At 54.7% G+C, this 24112-nt stretch overlaps 4 protein-coding genes across 4 annotated transcripts; 3 read left to right on the top strand and 1 right to left on the bottom strand.

The window, feature by feature from the left end:
- Positions 1–41: 41 nt before the first annotated feature.
- LOC128322210 (basic salivary proline-rich protein 3-like) lies at positions 42–3958 on the top strand. The gene is made up of 2 exons (XM_053243037.1): positions 42–244; positions 3190–3958. The coding sequence occupies exons 1-2, from the start codon at positions 42–44 to the stop codon at positions 3956–3958; spliced, it is 972 nt and encodes a 323-aa protein (XP_053099012.1).
- SNX21 (sorting nexin family member 21) lies at positions 3392–10127 on the top strand. Its single transcript, XM_053247393.1, has 4 exons — positions 3392–3644; positions 6363–6659; positions 8334–8506; positions 8927–10127. Exons 2-4 carry the CDS (start codon positions 6383–6385, stop codon positions 9596–9598), a joined length of 1122 nt encoding a protein of 373 aa, XP_053103368.1. The 5' UTR covers positions 3392–3644; positions 6363–6382; the 3' UTR covers positions 9599–10127.
- On the bottom strand, positions 10040–14112 carry ACOT8 (acyl-CoA thioesterase 8). Its single transcript, XM_053247394.1, has 6 exons — positions 13915–14112; positions 12927–13063; positions 11753–11978; positions 11108–11265; positions 10412–10603; positions 10040–10314 (listed from the first exon to the last, which is right to left on the bottom strand). The coding sequence occupies exons 1-6, from the start codon at positions 14040–14042 to the stop codon at positions 10196–10198; spliced, it is 960 nt and encodes a 319-aa protein (XP_053103369.1). The 5' UTR covers positions 14043–14112; the 3' UTR covers positions 10040–10195.
- A 148-nt stretch (positions 14113–14260) lies between these two features.
- On the top strand, positions 14261–18849 carry ZSWIM3 (zinc finger SWIM-type containing 3). The gene is made up of 2 exons (XM_053247392.1): positions 14261–14937; positions 15956–18849. Exons 1-2 carry the CDS (start codon positions 14783–14785, stop codon positions 18051–18053), a joined length of 2253 nt encoding a protein of 750 aa, XP_053103367.1. The 5' UTR covers positions 14261–14782; the 3' UTR covers positions 18054–18849.
- Positions 18850–24112: the final 5263 nt, after the last annotated feature.

Genomic DNA, 24112 nt, shown 5'->3' with positions numbered 1-24112 from the left:
GTTCAAAAACTGAAGCCCTGCAAAAGTTGTGGAATGCTATGATGGCTCATGTGACTGATGACAATGAGAAAAGCCAAGTGAGCAGCCAGCCCCCCCCCCCGAGACCCCAGATCCTGATCAAGGGTGCCTTTCCATCCCGCAGACTCCACTGCTCCTCCTCCCACCCCCCCGGGAACACCGCACTCTCCTGCAACAGGGCCATCAAATCCCCAGTTCGGAGGACTTTCTCCCACGACGCCTCCGTGTCAGCTGCGCTTCTATGCATACAACAGCCAATATTTATAGACTGCTTTTCCACCAAAGTCCTCAAAGCGGTTGACACAGATATCCATCCATCAGATTTGACTTCTCAATGTCATGGAGCGTGACCCGAGAGAGCAGAGCACGAGTGCACAGACAAGAAAAAGGCACATGTGCGTGTGGCGGAAGTGCATGCGATGTGCCTGAATTACACTCCCATGCCTTTCTGAAGCCCTGAATCCAAACAGGCCCAGAGAATGCCCATGCAACCTTGCTCCCAGAGGAGGCCTTTCTCTCAGCAAGGTGGCGAGGCCTTCCCGAGGCAACGGGTTGGGCTCCTCTGGACAAGGGCTCCGTGGCCAGAGGGCAGCTGCATGCAGTGCTGACCTCCAGCAAAGCCAAAGTCAAGACAAAAACAGACTCTAGAGTGCCCACAACCAGAAAAGCCCCATCTGGAAAGAACTGGGGCGGGGCGGGGGGGGGCAGTTCTTTGGCAAGCAAAACTTCGGCAGCAAGTTCCATGGATCTTAATGAGTCAAGAACGTCTGCTATGGCTGACGCTTCCTCTCTCCTTCCATGAGGTTTGGCTAATGCTCTAAGATGGTTTCACGATCAGGAGGACAGGAAATCACAGAACGTGAGAGCTGGGAGGGGTCTCGGAGCTCTTCTAGTGCAGCGCCCTGCTCAGAGCAGGAATCTGCACTGCGGCATCTCTGTCAAGAAAGGGTGCGGTACTCCCGGGAAGATGGATCCATGCACAGAGGGGCCTCTGTCTCTCCCAGCGGTTTCATGTAGATGTTAAATAACATCAGAGACAATACGGAGCCCCGAAGGACACCATAGGAAAGGTTAGATTTGGAAGAACAGTCTGCAAAGCAGTGCCTCCCACTCCCAACTCCCTCAGATGTTCCAGAAGGATACTATGGTCAACAGCATCGAAAGCCACTGAGAGATCCAAAAGGACCAGCAGAGTCACACTCCATCTGTCAATTACCAATTGGAGATCATCTGTCAGGCCGACCAAAGCAGCCTCCACCCCATCGCCCACCCGAAAGCCGGTCTGAAATGGATCTAAATATAATAAATATGTTTAGCCTAGACCTTTTAAAAGGAAAAATGCTTAATATTTAGATGCTTTTAGATAATCTGATCCCTCCTGCCCCTGCACAAGATGCTCCAAGAACCCACCATCCACATCCCCCCATGCGGGAAGAGGGTAGGTATAAATGGAGAGTTTTCACAAGGGAGGGAAGTAAGAAGTGGGGTCCCCCAGGGATCTGTACTGGGGCCGGTGCTTTTTAATTTATTCATAAATGATCTAGAAGTGGGGTAAGCAGGGCGGTGGGGGGGCAAATTTGCAGATGATACCAAACTCTTTGGGGTAGTGAAATCCAAAGCTTATTGTGAGGAGCTCCAAAAGTATCTCTCCGAACTGGGGAAGTGGGCGACAAAGTGGCAAATGCAATTCAGTGTTGGCAAATGTAATGTGATGCACATTGGGACAAAAAACCACAACTTCAGGTATACACTGATGGAATCTGAGCTGTCGGTGACTGCCCAGGAAAGGGATCTGGGGGTCGTGGTGGACAGCTTGTTGAAAGTGTCGACTCAATGTGAAAAAGGCCAATTCCATGCTAGGGATCATTAGGAAGGGGACTGAAAATAAAACTGCTAACATTATAATGCCCTTATACAAAACTATGGTGTGGCCACACCTGGAGTACGGCGTACAATTCTGGTCCCCACATCTAAAAAAGGACATTGCAGAACTGGAAAAGGTGCAGAAGAGGGCAACCAAGATGATCAGGGGCCTAGAGCACCTTTCTTATGAGGCTAGGCTACAACACCTGGGGCTGTTTCGTTCAGAAAATGAGGCCTGAGGCCTGACATGATAGAGGTCTATAAAATCATGCATGGTGTGGAGAAAGTGGAGAGAGAGAAATTCTTCTCCCTCTCACATAACACTAGAACCAGGGGTCATCCCATGAAACTGATTGCCAGGAAATCTAGGACCAGCAAACGGAAGTACTTTTTCACACAATGCATCATCAGCTTGTGGAATTCTCTGCCACAAGATGTGGTGACAGCCAACAAACAACCTGGATGGCTTAAGCCTTTCAGAGGGGTTTGGATAACTTCGTGGAGAAGAGGTCTATCATCGGCTACTAGTCGGAGGGCTGTGGGCCACCTCCAGCCTTGGGGGCGGGTGCCTCTGGGTACCAGTTGCAGGGGAGTAACAGCAGGAAAGAAGGCATGCCCTCAACTCCTTCCTGTGGCTTCCAGCGGCATCCGGTGGGCCACTGTGTGAAACAGGATGCTGGACTCGATGGGCCTCCTTGGGCCTGATCCAGCAGGGCTGTTCTTATGCCTGGCCAAAGACTTTAGCTACCAGCCTGTGTGTACCGAAAGTGCAGACAGGCGAACACCTGTTGAGGTGAGGGGCTAGCTTGCACTTAATAGCCCTGGGCCCATGAGAGGCCTGTGGGGGCCGGGACAAAGCGGCACCCAGACAAAAGAGCACCTCAGGAGCAATCTCAAGGAGAGGGGGTGGGCAGACAATTCAGATTCCGGAGATCTCTAGAGCCTTCAGAGGATGCAGCAGCCAGTGGACATCAGCAGCAAAGTGCGAGTCCCCTGCCCGCAAGGAGCTTACAGTCTAGGTGGAGGAAGTCAAGGAGGCTGGATCAGCTTCTGCAGCTCCGCGTCTTTTGGCAGCCCTCGGCCCGACCGCAGCCTTGTCATGGGAAGCGGCCTTCTGCCGAGTCAGACCCTTGGTCCATCTAGCTCAGGATGGTCTACGCAAACTGGCAGCAGCGGCTTCTCCAAGGCTGCCGGCAGGAGTCTCCGCCGAAGCTGCCAGCAGGGAGGGCACTGGCCGGGAGCCTTCTGCAGGCAAGCAGGCAGCTGCTCTTGCCAGAGCGGCCCCTGCTGCCCGCTGTGTCGGAGAAGAGCTGACGCCCAGCAGGGCTCCCAGGGGGTCTCCCATCCCAATGCAACCAGGGCAGACCCTGCTCAGCAAAGGCGACGGTTCTGCCGGGAAAGGGGGGAGGAGGAGGAGGAGGAGGAGGGAGAGCCGCTAGCCGGAGGCAACTGCGGGGGGGGGGGCTGGCCGTCAGTCTCCTCCCACGGAGGCACCCGACTGGCCGGCTGGGGCGGGGGGTTGGAGGCAGGTGGGAGGGGCCGGCTCAGCTGCAGCTGCGCCGCTTCGGGCCACGGCAAGGGAGGGGAGCCGCCGCCCCGCATTGGGCGCCCGGCCGGAGTGACTCCGGATTGGCAGCGCCGCCGGCGGGATCCCGGCCAGGCTCTGGGCAGCGGCGCTTCGCGGCCGGAGCGGCCCTCGCAGACCGAGGAGGCGGCGGCGGAGGCGCACAACCGCCCGGCGGCTCGGAGCACCTCGCTGGCAGGTGACGAAGCGGCCCCGCCCCGCGCGGGAGGACCCCGGGGCGCCCCCCTCCCGGGCCCCGCCTGGCAGGCCCCAGCCCCTCCCTCGGGGCGCGGCGAGCAGAAGCACAACCCTGCGCCGCGGCCTCTGAGGACGTGCAGAGTCCGGCCGAGTCCCTCGCCTCCCCCCCCCCCTGCAGCCAGCGGCCCCCCAGGGCGCCTGCAGGGCCCCCGCCCGCTGAAGCTGGTCGGCAAGCCCTGGCGGCCCCGCGGGACGGATTGGGCCCTGCTTAAGGCGCAGGAAGCGGAGGGGAGGCGGCCGCGGACTCCGAAGTAGCCCGGCGGGCGCAGCCCGAAAGGGGCTCCCCGAACTGGGCGGGAGGGCGAGCATGAAAGGGCCACTTCCCGGCGAGGGGTCCTCCTCCTCCGGCCGGGGTGCTGCGGATGGAGCTGCGGAGCCCTCCGGCCCCTCTGCCGGTCTGGGACCTGCGGCCACACTTGGGCTGCCGTGTGCGGGGCTGACTGGACTGGCCCGAAGGAGCCTGGCGGGGCGGGGCGGGGCGGGGCGGGGGGCACCAAAGAGGAAACAGCAGCTCTACCTGACGAAGCGCCGGCCTGTGGGCGGCAGCGCTGCTCTGGGCTGCGGGGCGGGGGGTGCTGCTTTGGCGCCGGCCTGGCTCCCGAGGGGCAGCTGCTGCTGGGAAATGTACAGGGGGCCACGACCGAGGCCTAGAAAGCCCACCCCGGTGCGAAGGGGGCAGAGAGAGAGAAACGTTTCTCTTCTCCTTGCTCAGCATGGGAGCCGGGAGTCCTCTAGTGAAAGTGACTGGGAGGCAACTTGGGAGGGACAGTGGAACCCGTGGAATTCTCCGCCACAAGATCTGCTGACGGCCACTTGCTTAGATCATTTTGAACATATTTCTGGAGGGGGTGGGGTATGTCAGTGCCCGGCGCTGTTGCCATGGCCGCGTGCTTTGCCCAGGTTCAGAGCATGCCTCTGGGGAGCAGCAGCGGCAGAAGAGGGGCCCGGCCGGCCGGCCTGCAGCTCCTGCTTGTAGGCTTCCCCGGGACATCTGGCGGGCCACTCTGGGGAGCAGGAGGCCTCCTTGGGCCTGAGCCAGCAGCCAGGCCCTTCTCCTCCAACGGCTTCCTCACCTTGAAGAGGAGTGTGGCGAAAGGGGCTCAGGCCTGAAAGATGGCAAGTCGGAAGGGTGGCTCCGAGCCCTCTGCGCTGACTAGCCATCATCACTAGTTTCCATGCATCTGGGATTGAGGGTTTCCAGGAGAAGGGTCCAACTTGGGGGCAGTCCTGTGCCCAGCACCTCTTCACAACTTGCGCACCAAGAATCCGGACGGCCTTTCTCGCCGCTTGGCTAGCTCCTGGGTGACATGGGCTATTCAAAGCACCCCACCTAAAGGGCAGCGGCGGGGGGTGGGGGGGGGCTTTCTTCCATCTGCAAAAGTGGTGGCGATAGAAAGCAGCCCTCCTGCATCCCGCGAAAGGGGTGACAGTCCCTGGCAGAGCTCTCTTTCCGGTGGAGGGCTGGGCCCCTGGCTGGGCGTGCACAGTTCTAGCCGCCACCGGCTGCTGCTGCTGCTGCTCTCTGGACCTCTGCCTCCCCCACAGTGGCACACCAGCCCTGGGGACAGGAGCCAGGCAGGGTGAATCTGAGCTGGCAGCTGCTGGCCTGCTAACTGAGCAAAGGGGCACCTTTTAAAAAGCGGAGGTTCTCTGGATTGCGCAGGGAGAGAGCAGCTGGCCCTCTCCAGCCCCGGCAGCACAGCATCCCTCCAGTGGCTGTTGGTCTCTCTTACATTTCCCTTTTGAGAGTGTGAGCCCTTTGGGGACAGGCAGCCACTTTATTTATTGATTTATAGGTAACCCGCTTTGGGAACTTCTGTTGAAAATCAGTCTATAAATATTTGTCAGCGTTGTGAGTCTTGTGGCTGCCCTTTTGTTCCGCTGTGTGGCAGGGAAGTCCTCAGACGGATGGTCACCATCCTGAGCACTTCCAAAACCGTGCGTCACACCTTTAAAATGGGGAGCATCGAATGTTTTTTAAAGAAACGGCAGCGACGACGCAGCACTCTGTGGAGAGTGGGAGGAACACAGGGCCTGGGGGTCCGCAGGGTCTCTTCCGCTAGCCAAGGGGTGTCCCTTCTTCTAAGGTGGCTTCTTGTGTGTCCTTGGCCAAGGCTTGGTACCCTCCCAGGAGGAGGCCCAGCCGCCCCAGGCCAGGTGCTGCATTTGGCAAGCTCGAGGCTGAATTCTGGACAGGGTTTACTCAGAAGCCAGCCCCACAAAGTTCAGTGGGACTTGCTCCCTCGCCAGCAGCAAGTCCAAGATGGTAAAAAGGACATTCCAGACCTCGGTCAGCCAGTGCCTAATGGGCATCCAGTTTTGAATCACGAACGTCTTCATATTCAACTCATCCATCCATCCATCTTCATTACGGTCACAGACCAGCCTCTTGAACTCCTTTGCTACAGTTTCACCCCTCTTCCCGAGCCTGTGCAGTGGGACTTAATTCTGAAATGTGGGTTCTTTCCCCATTTTCATGCGGATGCCCGCCAGCCGCCCGGCCCCTCACTTGGAGTCTGCTGGCACCACAGAGAGGGAGGCCTCCAGCAACCCCAGCGCGTGCAGATCGAAGCGGGGAGGAAGGCACCGTCCTCGGGGGCCCTTGAGCTGGCCTCAGCCAGGGACCCTCGGTCTTGACAGTCGCGCTCTCCCCCTGCAGGTGCCCAGCAGCCGCCTGCCATGGCCTCCCACATCTTGCACCGCCTGCGGCATGCACTGAGCGGAGAGGGGGCCCGGGAGGGACCGGCAGGCGGCAGCCCCGAAGCCGAGGAGTTTCCCGAAAGCTCGGAGCTGGAGGATGACACCGAGGGCCTCTCCACCCGGCTCAGTGGGACTCTGAGCTTCACCAGCGAGGAGGAGGAGGAGGAAGAGGAAGATAATGCCAGCGCGGCCAGGCGGGAGCTGGAGGAACCCCTGGATTCAGGCCTGCCTGGGGAGGCGGCGGCGAACGGAGGAGGTAGGTGCCTGAAGACAGGGAGGCTGGTGAGAAGGTGGCAGGCGCTGCACGGGGTTGTGGGGGGCGGGGGGGAGAAGTGTCCAGCTGTGGAGCGGGGGGGGGGGGACAAGTCCCTGGAGGTCTTCTCCGGCTTCTTGCTCAGTACAGGAAATTGGTTCGGCATTCCCGACAGATGGCCGTCCAGGGGTAGACTGTTCCACTCTGAACAGCTCTTGCCCCCAGGACATCCCCCTCATTTCTAGCCTGGACCTGCCTCCCTGCCCTTCCATCCGCTTGGGTTCTAGTCCTCCCTGCCTTCCCTGTGACAGCCCTTCCGATAGTGGAGGCCAGCCATCGTGTCTGACCCCATCATTGAGGGTGGCAAAACCAAAACAGGACTCCTGGAATGCTCCAGCTGGATCTCTCCTCCCTCGGGGAGTGGGCTTTAAAATGGCAACTGCAGTAAACCTACAGCGATGCACCCTGGGGCAACCCTGCCCCCTTCACATATTCACTGATAGGGTCTGAGCAGGCAGAGACCAACCAGGAAAAGGGGGGGGCGGGGTCATGGTGGACAGCCCCTTGAAAATGTCGCTCAGACGGTGGCAGCCGTGAAGAAGGCCAATTCCATGGTAGAGATCACTGAAAAGAAAACTCCCAGTATAGTAATACCTTTATACAAATCTGTGATGTGACCACACTTGGAATATTGTATGCAATTCTGGTCACAGCACCTTAAGAGCTAGAAAAGGTGCAGGAAAATGGCGACCCAAATAATTGGGGTTGGAGCAGCTCCCCTGTGAGGAAGGACTGCAACAGCTGGGCCTTTCCCATCAATTCCGTCAAATCAATTCTAGTATTTTGGGAGGGAGAAAAACTTCTGTGCACCTCCATCACATCATGCATAATTGTTTAAATTTCTATTGTGTCATATCCCCCCCCCACCACAGCTTAGTGACCTCCCCACCCCACAAATGACGTTCCAGATGCTTTAGTCGTTCCTTGTAGGGAAGATACTCTCGCCCCCGATCATTTTCATTCTGGCACAACCTTATCCTTGCTGAGATGCGGTGACCAGTGGTGTTCGTGCGATTGTAAATGTGGCTGCACTACAGACTTGCATGCAGGCATCAATCAGGGTTTTCTTCTCCGCTGCGTACCTAATAAGCCCTGGCACAGCGTTGGCCTCTTTCACAGCTGCCACACCCTAAGGTGACACTTTCCGGGCTAGTCGAGGACTCCCCCACCCACCGCTCGCCATGTAGGTAGAGGGGATTTGTTAATGGAGCACCATCAGGCCTAACAGAATTGCATGCGCGAGGAATAGATCTCTTCCCCTGAAGACCAGGCAGTCTGAAACCTGACACTTCGGGAAATGAGGAGAGAGCATTGGCTCCCTCAGCGCCAGAAATGTGCGAAATCTCGTCTACGGCCCCCACAAATGGGCTAGGATGAAGGGCAGTTAAGGGGCCTACCTGAGTCTGATGCTCCAAGTTTAAGGCCCGCATCTCCTGACTACAGTACACTGAACCTGAAGTCTCGGCTGCTGCCTGTGACTCCCAGGGACGTGGCCTCATCCGGCGCGTGACAGTTGGGCAGGCCGGAAGGTGGAGCGGCTAGGGCGGCAGCAGGAGGCAGGTAGCCCCGCCCCTTTGGCCACTGACGTCTGCTCTCGCTCTCTCCCCCGCCCCCCAGCCACCGTTGGTGCAGAGCACAGCCCCCCCTTGGGGGAGCGCCGGGGCAGTAACATGCTCACGCGGCAGCTGCAGGAGCTCTGGCGGAAGTCACGTGGCAGCCTGGTGCCCCAGCGCCTCCTCTTCGAGGTCACCAACGCCAACGTGGTCAACGAGCGCAACTCCAAGTACGTGGTGAGTTTGGGGAGGGCAAGAGAGACAGCCCCCCAGCCCCCAAGATCTCGGGCATGGGGTGGCAAGAGCTGCTGGCGGGGTGAGCTGGCATCCTTTGGGGGACCGCAGGGGAAAGTCTGCAGGAGGCCCTGCGGGGGAGAAGGGTTAGGGTGGCTTGGGCTGTCTGCTGTCTCCCGCCCCCCTCCCCTTGCCTCCCTGGTGGTGGGAGGGGGGGGAGTGCTTGCGGGGCCCGAGCCTGATTCTTCTCTCTCTTCCCTTGTGCTGCGGTTTGGGAACTGCTGGCTCAGAAGAGCCTCAGGTAACGTCGCCTGGCTGTCTTGCCTGTGCTTGCCCTGAAGGGCTCAGCCGGGGAGGGGGAGGGCCTGCTCACGGGACTGGGTCTGGGGGCTGCTCCCCTCACCCCTTCTCTTCTGCTGGCAGCTCTACACCATCTACCTGATCCGGGCGGGCCAGTTTGACCAGGCCCCTGCCACGATTGCCCGCCGCTACTCGGATTTTGAGCGGCTGAACCGGCACTTGCGCCGCCACTTCAGCAGCGACATGGCCGGAGTCTCCTTCCCGCGGAAGCGGATGCGGCGCAACTTCGCGGCCGAGACCATCGCCAAGCGCAGCCGGGCCTTCGAGCAGTTCCTGGCCCACCTGCACGCCTTGCCGGAAATCCGCCGCTCGAGCGGCTACCTGGAGTTCTTCTTCTTGAACGACCTGCAGGGGGCGCAGCGGCTGACGGGCAGCGGCATGTACCGGGAGGCCCTGGCGGCCTGGACCAACGCTCACCGGCTGCAGGGCAAGCTGGGCGCCTGCCGCTCCGGCCACTTCCTGCTCACCCTGGCGGGCCTGGCCGTCTGCCACCAGGAGCTGGACCAGTTGTGTGAGGCCCGTGGCTACTTGGAGCAGGGCCTGCAGCTGCTGGAGGCTAGCGACAGCCACCCGCTGCTGGCCCCCTTCCTGCAGGCCCACATCCAGCTGGCCTTGGTGCGGGGCCAGGACGCACGGCAGGCCCAGGCCCGGCTGCAAGGCCTCCAGGAAGCTGGCCTGGCTGGGCTGCAGCCGCCCACCCTGAAGGAGCTGCTCATCAAGCAGACTTTGCCCTGAGCCCTGCGGAAGAGCCGGAGGGCCAGCAGCCGCCCTGGCGGGGCTTGCATGGCAGGGGGCAGGAGCTGCCGGCCCTGGAAGCGAGAGGTGCGCCGGAGGAGTGGAGGCTGCCGTGCTGATCCTGTCGCTTGGGGCAGCTTTCGTGCCAGCTGGCTTCCATGGGAGGAACTGAGGAGGCACAGCCCCTGCAGCTTCCGGAGGGGCTTGTCTCTTGCGTGGGGGAATTAGCTGCTAACAGGGGATGCTAACACTACTGGGGAAAGGGGTGGTAGCAGCTACCATGTTGGTTCAATCAGCTGAGGAGGAGCAAAAAAGGGAAGCTTGTGGGAGGTGCTGCTGCGGGACGGGGGCTCTCCAGACTCTCTCCCCATAACGTGGTGTGGAAGACAGAGGGAGCCTGGCCCCTCTGCATTGCAGCCCCAGAAAAACAAGAGCCTCGTGGGAAGCCTCGGTCACTTTATTAGCAGTAGGGAGAGCCGAAGCCCGGCGGCCTGCGTCTAACCAATAAATAAAGCCACCCTGGCCAGTGCTTCTGCGTGGGGCTCTTTGCATGCATCTTCCAGCTCGGCTCCGGGCCGGGCAGAAGCAACGCTCGGGCTACAGCTTGCTCTTGGCGGGCTGTTCCTCCACGCGGATGACTCCTTCCTGAGCACAGCTGGCGGCCAGAACGCCATCCCTGCGCCAGAGCCGCCCGTGCACCAGCCCCCGGCACCCACCTGTGGGGGAGAGAGGGGTGCGGAGGGGGCCTTCAGCTTCACATGCCTCCGGGGCTGCCCCCTGCCCGCCCCCACCCTCGCCCAGCCCAGCACGTACCAGCCCAGGGGCTCTCGCATTCGTACAGCATCCAGTGGTCGGCGCGGAAGGGAGTGTGGAACCACATGGAGTGGTCCAGGGAGGCCATGAAGGTGACCTTGTGGTACTGGTGAGGCAGCAGCGCTGTGTTCAGGAAAGCATAGTCCGAAATGTAGGCCGCCACGCAGCAGTGCAGCTTCATGTCGCTTTCCCCTGCAAACAGAAGGGCTCCTGCTAAGAGCTCAGCCCAGGGAGAGGGGCTCCCGGGGGTGGCCGCTGGGGCCTGCACCAGCCTGTACAAACAATGCTCGGCCATGCCGGGGGCACCAGGTGTGCCCACAGCCCAGGCAGATGCCGCTGATAAGCCTCTGTGCTCCACCCCACGCAAGGAGCCTATCAAACAAAGCTCTAGGCTGCAGGGAGGGGAAGCGATGCTTGAAAACACAGCAGCACAAGCGAAACATTTTGGGGCTCGAGCCTACATGTCCCCCAGCACCCCTCCTCCCCACCAACCCCCCCAGCCTCCACTTTGCCAAAACAGGTTTAAACAAAAAAAGCACATCCAGTTCAAACCAAAGCATGGAAGTTCACATCAACACTTGATTTAAGTGATGTTTCCCGCCATGGCCCAAACATGGGGTCTGTTATGGGGCAGAGTGTAGCCAATCTCAGCTGCCCCGGTGGAGGGAATGTATGAGCAGCCGTCCAGGATTTTACCAATGTGGCCTCGAGCCCGCACCCAGAGGAGCTGCTTGGGTTCCTGTGGGTTCCAGTGGAAGACGTCAGGTGGGTTCACCGGCTTGATCTCGATGGGCACCTCCTGTGCCAGCATCTTCTTCAGCCTCTGTCTGTACCTCTCCAGGAGGTTTGGGTCCCTTTGAAAAGGAAGAGGCAGGCATGAAGTTGCTGGGAGCAACAGGACACCCCCAAACAGCCGTGCTTTGAGCCGGGGGCGAGGTGTTGGGAAGGGATGTGAATCTCCAGCACTGAGGGAGATGGATGCTGAGATGCCTGGGGTTGGATCTCACTAACAGCTGCTCCCTTCTTGACCAGCTGAAGCTCAGATGGGTCAGAGGCCTGCACTGCAGGACGGCATGGCTGTGTGTGCGTGTGGCAGCCAGGAGCCTATCTTGGCTGGAGATCCAGGGAAGCCCCAACTTAGTTCTGAATGGGTGCAGTCCTGTTCTTGTTCTCCTCTTCTCCAAAAAGGCCCCATTCCCCCTTCGCACCTGAATGACGACAGCTCTGCAGCACTTCCAGCTCCCACGCTGGAGTCGCCCTGGACTGGCCATCAAACTTCTGAGCCTGTCATCCCCTGCAGTGACTGCAAAGGTGGGGACCCGTGCCCCTCCCCCCACTCACTGTAGGTACTTCTGGATGAGCTCCTCCTGAGTCAGCAGCTCCTCGGGGAGTGGCACGTCAGGCATGTGGAACTGGTGCTGCAGGGGGCTGGCCTGGGCCTGCTGGAAGGAGGCCTGGCAGATGAGGATGGGCTGCCCATGCTGGATGGCCTTGACTGACCGGACTGAGAAGCTCTTCCCTGTGCGGGTGCGCTCCACCTGGTAGAGAACCGGCACGGTGGGATCCCCTAAGAGCAGGAAGAGCCTGCTGTCAATTCGCCAACTCTCAGCCGAGGCAACACGGGTGGGGGGGAGGCACACAATTGCTGTGCATGTGCCACGCTACTCTCCCCCCTTCTCAAAGCCAGAGCAGCATTTACATGACTTGGGGCAGGCGTGGAAGAAATGGCACATGGCAGTGGAACAGGTAGGACTGATTTGATTATTTAAACAGATGTGCCACTTGGGAGCAACAAAGCCATTCAAAGCAGTGTACAGTTAAAAGGTCAAGCCAATCATATTAAAAAACAAAAAGACCGGCAAGCAGATCTACTGATCCCCAGCTAGCAAGTGACGGACTGGGAAGCTGAGTTAGTTGGAGCAGCAACTTCTAATCAGCTGTGACTCTTGGTGGGAAAAGCCCACCCTTTGCCCATGTTCCTTTGGGTCCTGCCAAGCTGCAGGCTTTATCTGAAGACTGGGTGGAGCCTGATACCTCCATTTCGTCCTTATAGCTACCACCTAAATTGGGTCAGACTGATGGAAGAGAGACCAGTGCCCCTGCTGGCCACAGGCACAACATGCAGAAATTCACCCTCACTACTTAATAAAAAGTGGCAGAAAGTTTAAGGTAAGCAGGAGGTGCCACAATGCAGAGATATTACTGAAAGAATGCTACAGGCGTAATGGCTGCAAGAAGCTGTGCTAGGCACTAATGTGGTTGGTTTCTGTAAAAAGATTAAACAAATGCATGGCATTATTGTAGATCATCTAGGAACAGCTGTTGGTCCCTGCAGTGGAAAAGGTCTTCTCCACGATCAAAAGCAGTGGGGCAGACGCAACTCCTAGCTGCCCACAATTGGCACTGCTGATCAGTCCCTTTTACCAACTCAGCAGCCTCCCAGGACCCTCCTGCAAGTCTGGGCAGGGACCCTGGTCCAAGATTCCCGCTCCCCTCCTCAAGAGACTGCTATTACCTGCTCTGACAAAGTAGCAATGCAACGAATGGATGTGGACCTCCTCAGTCACAGACTTTGCAGCAGCCACCAAGGCCTGGCCCACTATCTGCCCACCAAAGAGCCGCTGGGTTACTGGTACCCAGTAGTGCATCCCTCTAAGAATGGGGTGGGGGAGAGAGAGAGGGAAATATTAGTCCCATAGAAAAGATGTGATTTGCAAGCTCTTTGCTCTTTGGGTCATGCTGTTCTAGAAGTGGATCAAAGGCGGGAACAGCCGCCCCCACCTGGCACTCTGGGGGCAGGACAGGTGATGCAGTGGGGTCAGGTGGCACTTGCAACAACCCTCTCTCATGCTTCCCAGAATCAAGGCACATGAAATGGAATGAAAAAAGCCCACTTGCAAGGGGGCTGATGCAGGCCACAAGAAGCAGCACTGCGCCAGACGCCTTCCTCCAGCCCTCATTCCAGCTGCTAAGGCCGTTCCATAACCCCAGGGACTGCAGGGTATGCTCAGACTTACCGTTTACGTGGTTTTGGGGGGTGGGGAAGGGCATACCTTTGCACGACTGAAGTCAGCCGTTTTAAAGTATGTTTAATTTAATCTTAAGGTGGTCACAGCATTAAAAAAAAAAGATATAATATATATAATATAAAACCATGAAAGCTCTAGAGAGAGAGGCAACCGCTAGCACCTAAGAGCTCCCGGGCCGAGAGGACACCCGCGCAGACCCCGCCAGCACCTCCCCGGCTCCGGTGCCTTTAACAAAAGCACTGCAGCAACGGGGGCGTCTCCTTTGCTGCTGGGGAGCTGTACCTGCCGGATGCCTGCCTGTCAGCAGGCCGGCCCTGCAACAACACAAGGAGTAAGCGCCCCGCCGGGATCTGGAACGGCAGCGGGGCCGAGGCAGGAACCAGCTGGGCCACTGGCAGTGGAGCCCCTGCTGCCCCAGGGCGCCCGCCCTTCTCCCTCGGCTCTGGGCACCCCCCGGCCGGACCCCGCACTGACCGGAAAAGGTCCAAGTCCAGCGCCTCCAAGTCCAGGACGCTCGTGATCAGGGCGCTGCGGAGGTCCCCGGGTGGAGCCGCAGCCGCAGCCGCCTCCTGCCCACAGGCACCGTCGCTGGGGGTCGCCATCTTGCGCGATCACGTGACGGAGAGTTGCCGGTCCGGAAGCAGCTAGCTCCGCCTCAGCTGCCAATCTCCCTCCACTTCCGGCCGCGGCTGGTAGAAACCGGAAGTTCCCTCTCCGAGGGGGGAGGCGGGGCTTTCCGCGCGACTGGCGGGTCGGCGCGTTGATCTTGCATCACGTGGCGGTCAACCCTGCCTTCTCACTGGTCGAGCGGCTGCAAATCTGGCGACATGGCCGCGGGTTGGTCGGTTCCCCGTGAGGGGCGGCCCTTCCCTCTGGGTTATAGGAGAGCGAAGTGGGACATCTGGGCCTTTCTCGCCAGCGCGGTCGAGGGGCGAGGAAGGGAAGGAGTCTGCAGCTGCCGGCGGGCTGGGCGGCCTCACTCCAGCCTCCCCCCAGGGAGAGGCAGGCCGGGCAGCCTCGTGGGCGGGAAGAGCCGGGCAGGAGAAAGGGCTGGAAGCCCCTGCCGTGCCCTGCCCTTGGAGTCCCCCCCCCCAGTGGGCAGGAGGGGGGAAGCTCCCCCCACGCAAGAGGGGGGCCCTGTAGAGGCCCGGCCTCGCCTCCCTCCTTCTCCTTCGCCTGCCGCCCCTTGTTCCTTAGAAGCCACTAAGAGTGCCTGCCCAGGCCCCGCTGCCTCCCCCACCCCACCCATCAGCTAGAGCGGGGGGGGGGGCTTTGTGGGGAGATGCCCTGGCAGGCCTGCAGTGGGTAGGCAGAGGGCAGCCTCTGGGCGGGGTGCCCTGCCATGGAGCTGGGCTCTTGCTTCAAGAACTACGAGGACTTCCGCGAGTGCTTCAGCGCCTACAAGAAGGAGAACCAGCTGCAGTACGGCTTGAAGAACTGTGTCTCGGTCCGCTGCCACAACCACAGGAACGGGACCCGCGTTCGGGAGGATGTCACGTAAGAATGCCGGAAGGTTTAGGCGGGGCTGGGGGCCGGAGGTGTCCCGCTCCAGCTTGCTTCTTGCCGAGCTGAGTGCTTCCTACTTGCCTGTCGTGCTTTTAGCATTTGAAACCAACCACTTGCACTCTGCTTTCCAGTAACTTGTCTCCCTGTTTGTTCCGGCTTCTTTTCCCTTTCCTGTGCCACAAGGTCTTCCACTTCAAGTGCAGAACAGATTCCCATGAGCAAGGCCCAGGGAGCAGGGAACTGCAGCCAGGCCTGCAGGGCTCCTGGATCAAGCCCTGTTGCACTCCCCCCCCCCCACCCCCCAGCAGAAAGGTTTGAGGTAGGAATATGGAACACTTAACCATTAAGATCTGTCTGAACAGTAAGAAAGTGTCCTAAACAAACACTTAGGCAAGGAAACAAAGCAGCAGGACTTGGGAGATGCCTGCCAGCAAGAAGCTGAAGCACTGCCACCCAGAAGTGTTTTGCTGCCTGCCTCCACTTTCACAGTGACAGGGTGGTAGCCAGGAAGTGGGAATTCCCCCATCGGAGCTCCTGCTGGTTAAACAATTGGCCGATATAACTCCAACAACTTTGAAGAATTGAACTTCATTTGTATCTCTCCAGTGGGCTAAGAGCAGCTTGCTCAGCAGAGCCATGAATTTCTCATCTTCACTCTCTGCACTGTGTTGTGACCTCGGGTACCCCCACTCCCATTCCTGTGACCAAGCTCTGTCCAATAATAGAGCCGGCCAGGTACAGTAGTAATTCTACCAGACTGCAGAATCCCAGAGCATGGTTACTCTGGGATGGTGGAGTGATCAAGTACTTGCTCTGTATGCAAAAGGTTCCATGTTCAATCCCTGGTAGCTGGGCAAAGGCTTCCTAAAAGTCTAGAGAGCCACTACCAGTCATTGTAGATAATAATGAACTAAGTTGGCCAATGGTCTGACTCGGTCTAAGGCAACTTCATATGTTCCTATGTGGTGCCTGGTTCAATCAACTTCTCCTTTTCTCTCCAATTCACTAGGTTCATGCAGGTGAAGTTTGGCTGTGTGCAGTCCAGAAAATACTGCAAGAAGAGAAAACAGCAGCCAAACTTATGCCCAGCATATTTTGTCCTACGGTATAATGAGGACTTGGACCGCCTGGTGATCAGTGAGCTGAACAGCAACCATGTCCATGCAGAGTCCAAGGCTTCCTCTATCAGCTCTGATCCTCCTCCCATGACCAGAGCAGCAGCTAAAATGGCTGGCTATAAAGTCAGCAGCAGCCCTCCAGCAAAGCTGCGCAGGGAAAAGTCTGAAGAAGAAGACAGCTCCTGGGAAGTGGACAACAGCGTGATGGTTGAAGTGGACTGTAATGAAAGTGTGAAGATGGAAATGAATTCAGATGACTCTCTACCTCCCCCTTCTCCTGATCTCCCCCACAAGGAATCCCAAAGCCCTCAGGTAGGGAAAGAGGACCCCTCCAACTCAGCTCTGGTTCGAGTTGCTGAAGCGATGAAAAACTTCCTGCGCGTGGACATGGGTTCTTTGGCCTCCATTAGTGTAGGCAGCGACCAGGACCTAGAGAGGCTGAACTTCCAGACCAGCAAGATGAAGAGCTTATTTGTCAAGTTCCCTGAAAGCCTTTTGCTCCACCGGGTGCAGAGTGAGAGGGGCCACATACTGTATGCTTTTCTTGTGGAAAGCAAGGACCGTGTGGGGAAGTTGGTTCACTTTGCCATCCTGAAGGAGGACACACAGGAGAATGCAAGGAAAATGCTCTCTGTCTTCAAAGAGTTCAACCCTGAGTGGCAGAAGGTCAAGGTGGTCTTTGTGGACATGTCCTTCCTCCACCGGGCTATTCTGCAGGAGCTTTTCCCTTCAGGACAGGTGCTCCTTTCTGTCTACCATACTGTGCGGCTCCTGGAAAAGAAGCTGAAGGAGTCCCATGCTTCTTTCTCCTTCAAGCATAACTTAAAGTTGGCATTGAAGGAAGCAGTTTTCTCCACCTCTAGTGCTAATCTGGATGTACTGTCTCAACAGGTGAAGCGCTTGGTAGACCAAGAGTTGTATGAGTATCTTCGGACTCACTGGTTCTCCTGTGAGATGCTGTGGTACATGCATGCCAAGAAAGGTCTCCATTCCTGCAGCACCTACATTGACAGCTTGGATCTCATCACTCAGAAACTTTCTAACCTCTTTAGCACTCCACTGTCCCTGGAGATGAGCATCCTTCGCTTTGTGGAATACGCAGACTGCTTCAACACCAAAGGCCTTGAGAACTTGAATCAGGGTTTCTCCCGTTGGGAGGAGGACTGTCGCAGCAGCCTCATGGAGGAGCTGAAAACACAGGCCCGTCTCCCCGTGAAGCGCAGTTCCAGTATCGCCTCACAGCAGCTTCCGGCCAGAAAGGCCACAGAGGCTCCCAAGCAGTTTCCCCAACATACGCCAGCCAAGCCTGTTGCCACCATGCTGGCAGCCCTGCAAGCGACCTGCACTGACCTAGCTTACCAACTATGCCTGAATGAGTGGGACGTGGTGCAAAAGTCCACTCAGCTGATGCGTTCCAGCAAGAACAAGACCGTGGTCCAGCTGCTGGAGGACACTCACCCGGTCAGCAAAGATGGCAAGAGCTGCAGCTGTTACTTCCACGGCCGCTACCAGTTGCCTTGCCGGCACATCCTGTCTGTGCTTCAGGCTACCCAGCAGGTAGTGGAAGAGTCCATGGTTGGCAAACGGTGGCAGAAGAAGTACCAGCATTTCTCAGGCTTGGGGGAGAAAGTTCCCGAGTACTTTGATCATGCCACAGAAACCCAGGGGGTGCTGGTGGCAGCGGCAGCGGCAACAGCATCGGAAGAACAACGGGACAAAATCCAGTCTCTCAGCAAGGAGCTTGGCAACCTCCTGCTGCAGAGTGAGGGGGAGGAACTGGAGGAGCGCACCTCTACCCTCAAGATGATTGTGAGCATCTGGACTAAATGTTGTGAGCTGCAGGAGGCGGAGGAGGAGGAAGTAGGGAAGCCCCTTCACGTCCGGAATGTGGGGGATCTCCCCTTCCTCTGGGTGAAGAAGGAAGAGGTGGAGGTGGCAGAACGAACTCCTGAGTCATCTGTAGAAGACACCCAAACACCTTTGGTCTGACCTTGCCATCTCCCATAAGAGCATAAGACATTTTAGGTTTGGAGTCGTGATGCCTATGGCCATGCTCCAGGCTTTCAATAGTTCTTTTCTACTAAAGAAACTCAGGGTTGCTGCTAGCTTCTCAGCAATAAAATGGACTCTTCTGTTCTCCCATCGATCGCTGCTCTTTAAGAAGATGAGCAGGCAAATGGAGCCATCGTGGCTTCCTCCTGTCCAGTATGCAACAGAGCTCTCTCTTTCTCACATGCACACATGCTTGGTGCAGGCCAACAACAGGTGGGATATGATGACCTTCAATTTGGCAGTGTCCGGCTGCTAGCTTGACAATCAAAGTTCTGTGTCATACTGAGAGGCTTTATTGACAAGATTGTCTGTGTGAGGAGTTTAGTTGTGTATTTCTTGCCAAAACTTGTCTGTTGCGCGTCATGCATATGTGGATTTCCTCTCTGCTCTCTTTCTTTGCCCCATTAAGGATCGGTCACTTGAGCAAACCTGTCTGGAATGCGTGTTTGGTTGCTTCAGGTGGGGAGAATCAGAGAGAGATGCATGCATGCAAGGTTGTCTTCAGATCTTGTTCAATTGTGTTTCTACTACAGTGGTCCTGGGGCGGAGGCTGGGCCCCCACTTCACTAGAGCTGGCTGGGCTCCCACTTCACTTCATCTGGTGGGGCGGGGGTGGAAATGCAATCTGGAGTTGGTGCTCTCTTGTTGGCTCTGAAGCCTCTGCTAGCAGTGGCTAGTTTTGCTGCTATGTACTTAGTCCAAATTCATTGTCAGAAATACAGATTTGACTCTGCTTCTCTGTTGCTGAACTTATTTTACATATGGCCTTGCAATGGACTTTATCACCTTTCAAGATTGTCATAATACTTCAGTCCATCAGAATATTCTCGTGTTCAAGACCTGTAGCTGCAGTCTGAAAGTAGATAGGGATGAACAGCTGCCACGCTAATTAGGGGTGTCTTTTATTTGAAAGTATCACTAGTTTAGAGGTCCATGGAATCGAGGTGGGTTTTGTCTTTTCCCCCACTCCCCATGCCACCCCACACTGTCTGAACTGGCAGCAACCCACAAACCAATGGTTTGTGGCACTGTTCCCTCTAAGGCATGAGCATGTGCGAGCGCTCACAAGTTTTTGGATGTCTGCTCTGTTTGTTTGTTTGTTTGTTTGTTTGTTTAATTAACATATTTTTATACTGCCCAAAACTTACATCTCTGTGCAGTTTACAACAAAATAAAAACAGAAAAAGTAAGACATTAGTTAAGACAAAAAACAAAAAGTTTAAAACATTACAATTTATTTTTAAAACAATATTCTAAGACAACATTAAAAACAAAACAGCATCAGTTACAAGCCTGGGTGAACAGGTGTGTCTTTAAATACTTTTTAGAAATTGTCAGAGGTGGGGAGGCTCTTATTTCACTAGGGAGCGCATTCCAAAGCCTCGGGGCAGCAGCGGAGAAGGCCCGTCCCTGAGTAGCCACCAGACGAGCCAGTGGCAACTGCAGAGACGGACCTCTCCAGATGATCTCAGTGGGCAGTGGGGTTCATGACGAAGAAGACGTTCTCTTAAATACCCTGGGCCCAAGCTGTTTAGGGCCTTATAGGTTGAATCAGTAAGGCCCCATTCTGAATGTACATGTGCCCGCACTGCCTTGATTCTGCTGCCCAGAACAAAACTCATTCCGCACAGAGATGGAAAAAAAATTAGAGGGACCCCACTGGGTTGTGGTAACTGAACAAAAAGAGGTACCTGCTCTTAGTTAGCACCCTGCTAACTGATTCTTTTTATTTAGAAGGGGGAGAGCAACTGACCCTATCCATCCTCAGCACACCATCCCTCCAGTGGCTTTTGCTTATGTTTCTCTTTTACATTGTGAGCCTTTTGGGGACAGGGAGGCATTTTATATATATATATATATATATATATATATATATATATATATATATATATATAAATCTATGTAAACCACTTTGGGATCTTTTGTTGAAAAGCGGTATATAAATTTTTGTCGTATTCGTTATATGAAAAAGCAGCTGTGGGGCAGTGAGAAATCATGGTGGGGAGGAGGTGTGCATGGATGAAGCTGACTTATGCTGGCAGAGGATTGGTTCATCTAGTTCTGTACTGCCTGCTCTGACTAGCAGTGACTCCAGGGTTTCCACTGGGGTCTTTCCCAGCCTGCCTCAAGGGGCCAAGGACTGGACTTGTGGCCTGCAGGCCAAGTGTGCGCACAACTGTTGAGCTCCCACACTTGCCCACCTGCAGCTGCTCTGCTCCAAACTGCCCTCCACAGATCACGTGGGCTTCCACGGGGGGAACGAGTTGTGAAGAGGCTTGTGTGCAAGAATTGAACATGGGCCCCATCAGGTAACTTCCCCATAGGGATCAATGGGAAACACAAAAAGATAATAACTCCTGAATGGCTAAGCATGGTGTTCCTACATGATGATAGCATGAAGTGTACGGACTTTCAAGGATATTGGTTCATTCATTGATTTTTAATGCATGTTTTAAAAAACATTTAAAAACTATTTAAAAGTGTCATCATTGTTTTGTTTCATGGCAGAAAATTACAAAAAGTTCTGGAATTGAATCCCCCACTCTGTCTATCACTCAAGCCTCATTTGGAGGCAACTGCCCCTTGCATTCATGGAAAAGGAGTCGGAACCCCCCCCCCTTTTTTTTGCACTTCATTTTATAAATCCAGAATGGGTGGGAAGAAAGTTCTCAAAATTCATATGGTGGTAGCACATGATGGCCATTAAGTATATGGATGTTCAAGGAGATCAGTCTGCCTGCTGAATTTTATGAATTTTTAAAAAGTGTTTTAAATAATTAAAATTCAACAAGTGGACTGATCTGCTTGAACATTCACACATTTAATACTATCATCATGTAGGAACTCCATGTGAAATGTCAGAGCTTTCTGCCCTGCCATTTGGGAGTTACTAATATTTTTTAGTTTCCCATTGATCCCTATGGGGAAATTATTTAAGTTGGAAATCCAGGCATGGCTCCCCTTACTGGTGATCCATGTGCCTTGCACACATTTGCTCAATTGTAGTTTCACCCCTTTGGGGTTCCAAATGTGATTGCTATAGGCAAAATGGTTTATGTGGGGAAATGCAGCTTGGAGCAGAGAGGCAATGGCTGAAGAAAGGAATCAGAACCCTGAAGCTTTGAGGTAGAGGGGTGTGTGTATATATATACACATGTGTACAATATGTACCTCAGCCTGAAGAGAGCCTCAGGAATTGGATATTAAGCATAGAAGGTAACTTTGCCAAGCTAGCACTCTCCTTGATGAGAAGACTGTTGGTGGTACTCCCTTCCAACCTGCACAGCAACAGTAATGCCTTCGTTGGGAGTTCAGTTATGGACAGCCCAATTCAGGAATGAAAGGTCCTAGGTTTGCCTCTTAAATATTTGAAAATGTTTTTCTAGGACCAATATTTGTCTCAGAAAAGACAAACAGCTATTCACTATATACCACTGAAGATGAACTAGGAAACAGGATGTTTCCATATTTTTTATTTTATGTATTTATTAATCAAACTTGTACACTGCCCCAAACTTTCATCTCTGGGCAGTTAACAATAGCATAAAACAAGTTAAAATATTTACAAAAACCTAAAACAATGTACCACTTTAAAAATCACCAATTTAAAAATCAAATTAAAACCTTATTATTTTAAAAAAAACTGAAAAAGCTTGGGTGAAGAGATGGGTTTTCAACTGCTTTTTAAAAATTGTCAGATGGGGAGGATCATATCTCAGTAGGGAGCGCATTCCACAGTCTCGGGGCAGCAACAGAGAAAGAGTGTCCCCATGTGGCCACCAGCTCTGCTGGCGGCAACTGGAGACGGATCTCTCCGGATGACGTCAATGGGCGGTGGGACTCATAATGAAGAAGACGTTCTCTTAGATACCCAGGGCCTAAGCCATTTAGGGCTTTATAAGTTATAACCAGCACTTTGTATTTTGCCTGGAAGCCTACTGATTTTTAAGATAAAATTTAAGAGTTTATATATTGCTTTTCAACCAGAGTTGATGTCATTTACATAGCAAAAGGTGTGAGGAAATGGTTTCTTGTACCAAAAGTTTACAGTCTTTTTTTAAAAAACCACCTGCAAAAGAGACACCAATAACAGCCACTGAAGAGACGTTATATTGGGCTGAATGCTTGAGACGACAGACTTAGCTAGAACATCTTATTAACAAAGCAAGCCTGCAGAATCTTTCTTTGAAAATCTTAAAAGATTGGGTAAGCATCTAGCAAGGATCTTTAACCTACTTTCCAGTAGGCTTATGAGATCACCTGGCTCTGTGTGTGTCTGTCTGTCCGCCCCCTGAACCTTGCAACGCCTGGCCCAGTATGAACCAAATTGGGTACAGTTATAGGGACACCTCAGCGGCGTAGTTTGTGATGTCGTCCACCTTGATCCAAGATGGCAGGCACACAAACTGAGGTCCAAGCAGCCTAATTTGTGGACTGTCTAACCAATCTGAACCAAATTTGCTGCAACTGTAGGGACACAATGATGCCCTAATGGCATGGTGTGTGATGTCATCCACTCCAATTCAAGATGCTGGCTGTGTGAACATCTGAGGAGCGGGCTAATTTGTGGATTATCTAACCAATTTGAACCAAATTAAGTACAGTTGCAGTGAGTGACACACAGGGACACCTCAATGGTGTAATTTGTGATGATGTCATCCACCCTGATTCAAGATGGTGGACATGGAAACTTTTGAGGTGCAAGTGAGCTAACTTGTAAACTGCTTAACTGATTTGAACCAAATTTGGTACAGCTGTAGGGACCCATAGGGAGACCTCAATGGTGTCATTTGTGATCCACCCCAATCCAAGATGGCGGCCACATGAACACCTGAGGTGCAAGTGGACTAATTTGTGGACTGTAACCCATTTGAACCAAATTGGGTACAGTTGCAGTGAGTGGGACATAGGGACACCACAATGGCATAGTTCATGATAAAGTCATCCACACTGATTCAGGCAGATGTGTGAATGTTTGCGACGCGAGTAGTCTAACTTGTGAACTGCCTAACTGATTTGAACCAAATTTGCTACAGCTGTAGGGACACATGGGATTCCCCTATGGTGTTAGTTTGTGATGATGTCATCCATCCTGATCCAAAAGAGCAGACAGGTGAACATTTGAGGTGCAAGTGCACTAACTTGTAGACTGTCTAACATATTTGAACCAAATGAGGTACAGTTGTAGAGAGTAACACACAGGGACACCTCAGTGGCATAATTTGTGATGATGTCAAACACCCCAATTCAAGATAAGAACATAAGGACAGCCCTGCTGGATCAGGCCCAAGGAGGCCCATCTAGTCCAGCATCCTGTTTCACACAGTGGCCCACCAGATGCCTCTGGGGAGCCCACAGGCAAGAGGTATGAGCATGCCCTCTCTCCTGCTGTTGCTCCCCTGCAACTGGTATTGAGAGACATTGTGTCTCTGAGGCTGGAGGTGGCCCACAGCCACCAGACTAGTAGCCATCGCTAGACCTGTCCACCATGAATCTGTCTAAGCCCCTTTTAAAGCCATCCAAGTTGGTGGCCATCAAGAGAGAACAGACTCTTCCTCCCATAAGTCTAGAATTCAAGGACATCTATTGCAGTTGATGGTAGATTTAGGACATAGCAAAGTAAGTCCTGCTTCATACAGCATACAATCAAATGGAATTTGCTGCTCTTCAATGTGGTGACCACTGACCTGGATGGCTTTAAAAGGGAGGTTAGACGCATGGGATCATAGGAAGCTGCCATATAGCAAGTTAGACCATTGGTCTGTCTCACTCAGAATTGTCTACTCAGACTGGCAGCAGCTTCTCCAAGGCTGCAGGCAGGGGAGTCTCTCTCAGCTCTATCTTGGAGGTGCTGCTGTCAGGGAGGGAACTGGGAACCTTCTGCATGCAAGCAGGTAGGTGCTGCTCTTCCCAGCCGCAAGACCAGCTCTCACCCCGATTTGTCTCCTTTCTATGGAGAGCTGAGTGACTACTGAGTCTCCAGCTCCAGAGGCAAT

Source organism: Hemicordylus capensis, chromosome 4 (assembly GCF_027244095.1).
Source record: "Hemicordylus capensis ecotype Gifberg chromosome 4, rHemCap1.1.pri, whole genome shotgun sequence".
In the NCBI taxonomy this organism is placed as follows: domain Eukaryota; kingdom Metazoa; phylum Chordata; class Lepidosauria; order Squamata; family Cordylidae; genus Hemicordylus; species Hemicordylus capensis.
Note: the sequence above shows the minus strand (reverse complement) of the source record. Positions and strands in the feature narration are given on the sequence as shown.

Excerpts from the sequence above, each read along its gene's own strand:
- LOC128322210 (XM_053243037.1), top strand. The coding sequence starts at position 42 with ATGGCTCATGTGACTGATGACAATGAGAAAAGCCAAGTGAGCAGCCAG. Across the intron at positions 245-3,189 it reads TTCTCCCACGACGCCTCCGT|AGCTGACGCCCAGCAGGGCT; the intron begins GTCAGCTGCGCT and ends GTGTCGGAGAAG.
- SNX21 (XM_053247393.1), top strand. The coding sequence starts at position 6,383 with ATGGCCTCCCACATCTTGCACCGCCTGCGGCATGCACTGAGCGGAGAG. Across the intron at positions 6,660-8,333 it reads GGCGGCGGCGAACGGAGGAG|CCACCGTTGGTGCAGAGCAC; the intron begins GTAGGTGCCTGA and ends CCCGCCCCCCAG. Across the intron at positions 8,507-8,926 it reads AGCGCAACTCCAAGTACGTG|CTCTACACCATCTACCTGAT; the intron begins GTGAGTTTGGGG and ends TTCTGCTGGCAG.
- ACOT8 (XM_053247394.1), bottom strand. The coding sequence starts at position 14,042 with ATGGCGACCCCCAGCGACGGTGCCTGTGGGCAGGAGGCGGCTGCGGCT. Across the intron at positions 13,064-13,914 it reads CTGGACTTGGACCTTTTCCG|AGGGATGCACTACTGGGTAC; the intron begins GTCAGTGCGGGG and ends CCCCATTCTTAG. Across the intron at positions 10,315-10,411 it reads ATGCGAGAGCCCCTGGGCTG|GTGGGTGCCGGGGGCTGGTG; the intron begins GTACGTGCTGGG and ends TCTCCCCCACAG.
- ZSWIM3 (XM_053247392.1), top strand. The coding sequence starts at position 14,783 with ATGGAGCTGGGCTCTTGCTTCAAGAACTACGAGGACTTCCGCGAGTGC. Across the intron at positions 14,938-15,955 it reads CGCGTTCGGGAGGATGTCAC|GTTCATGCAGGTGAAGTTTG; the intron begins GTAAGAATGCCG and ends CCAATTCACTAG.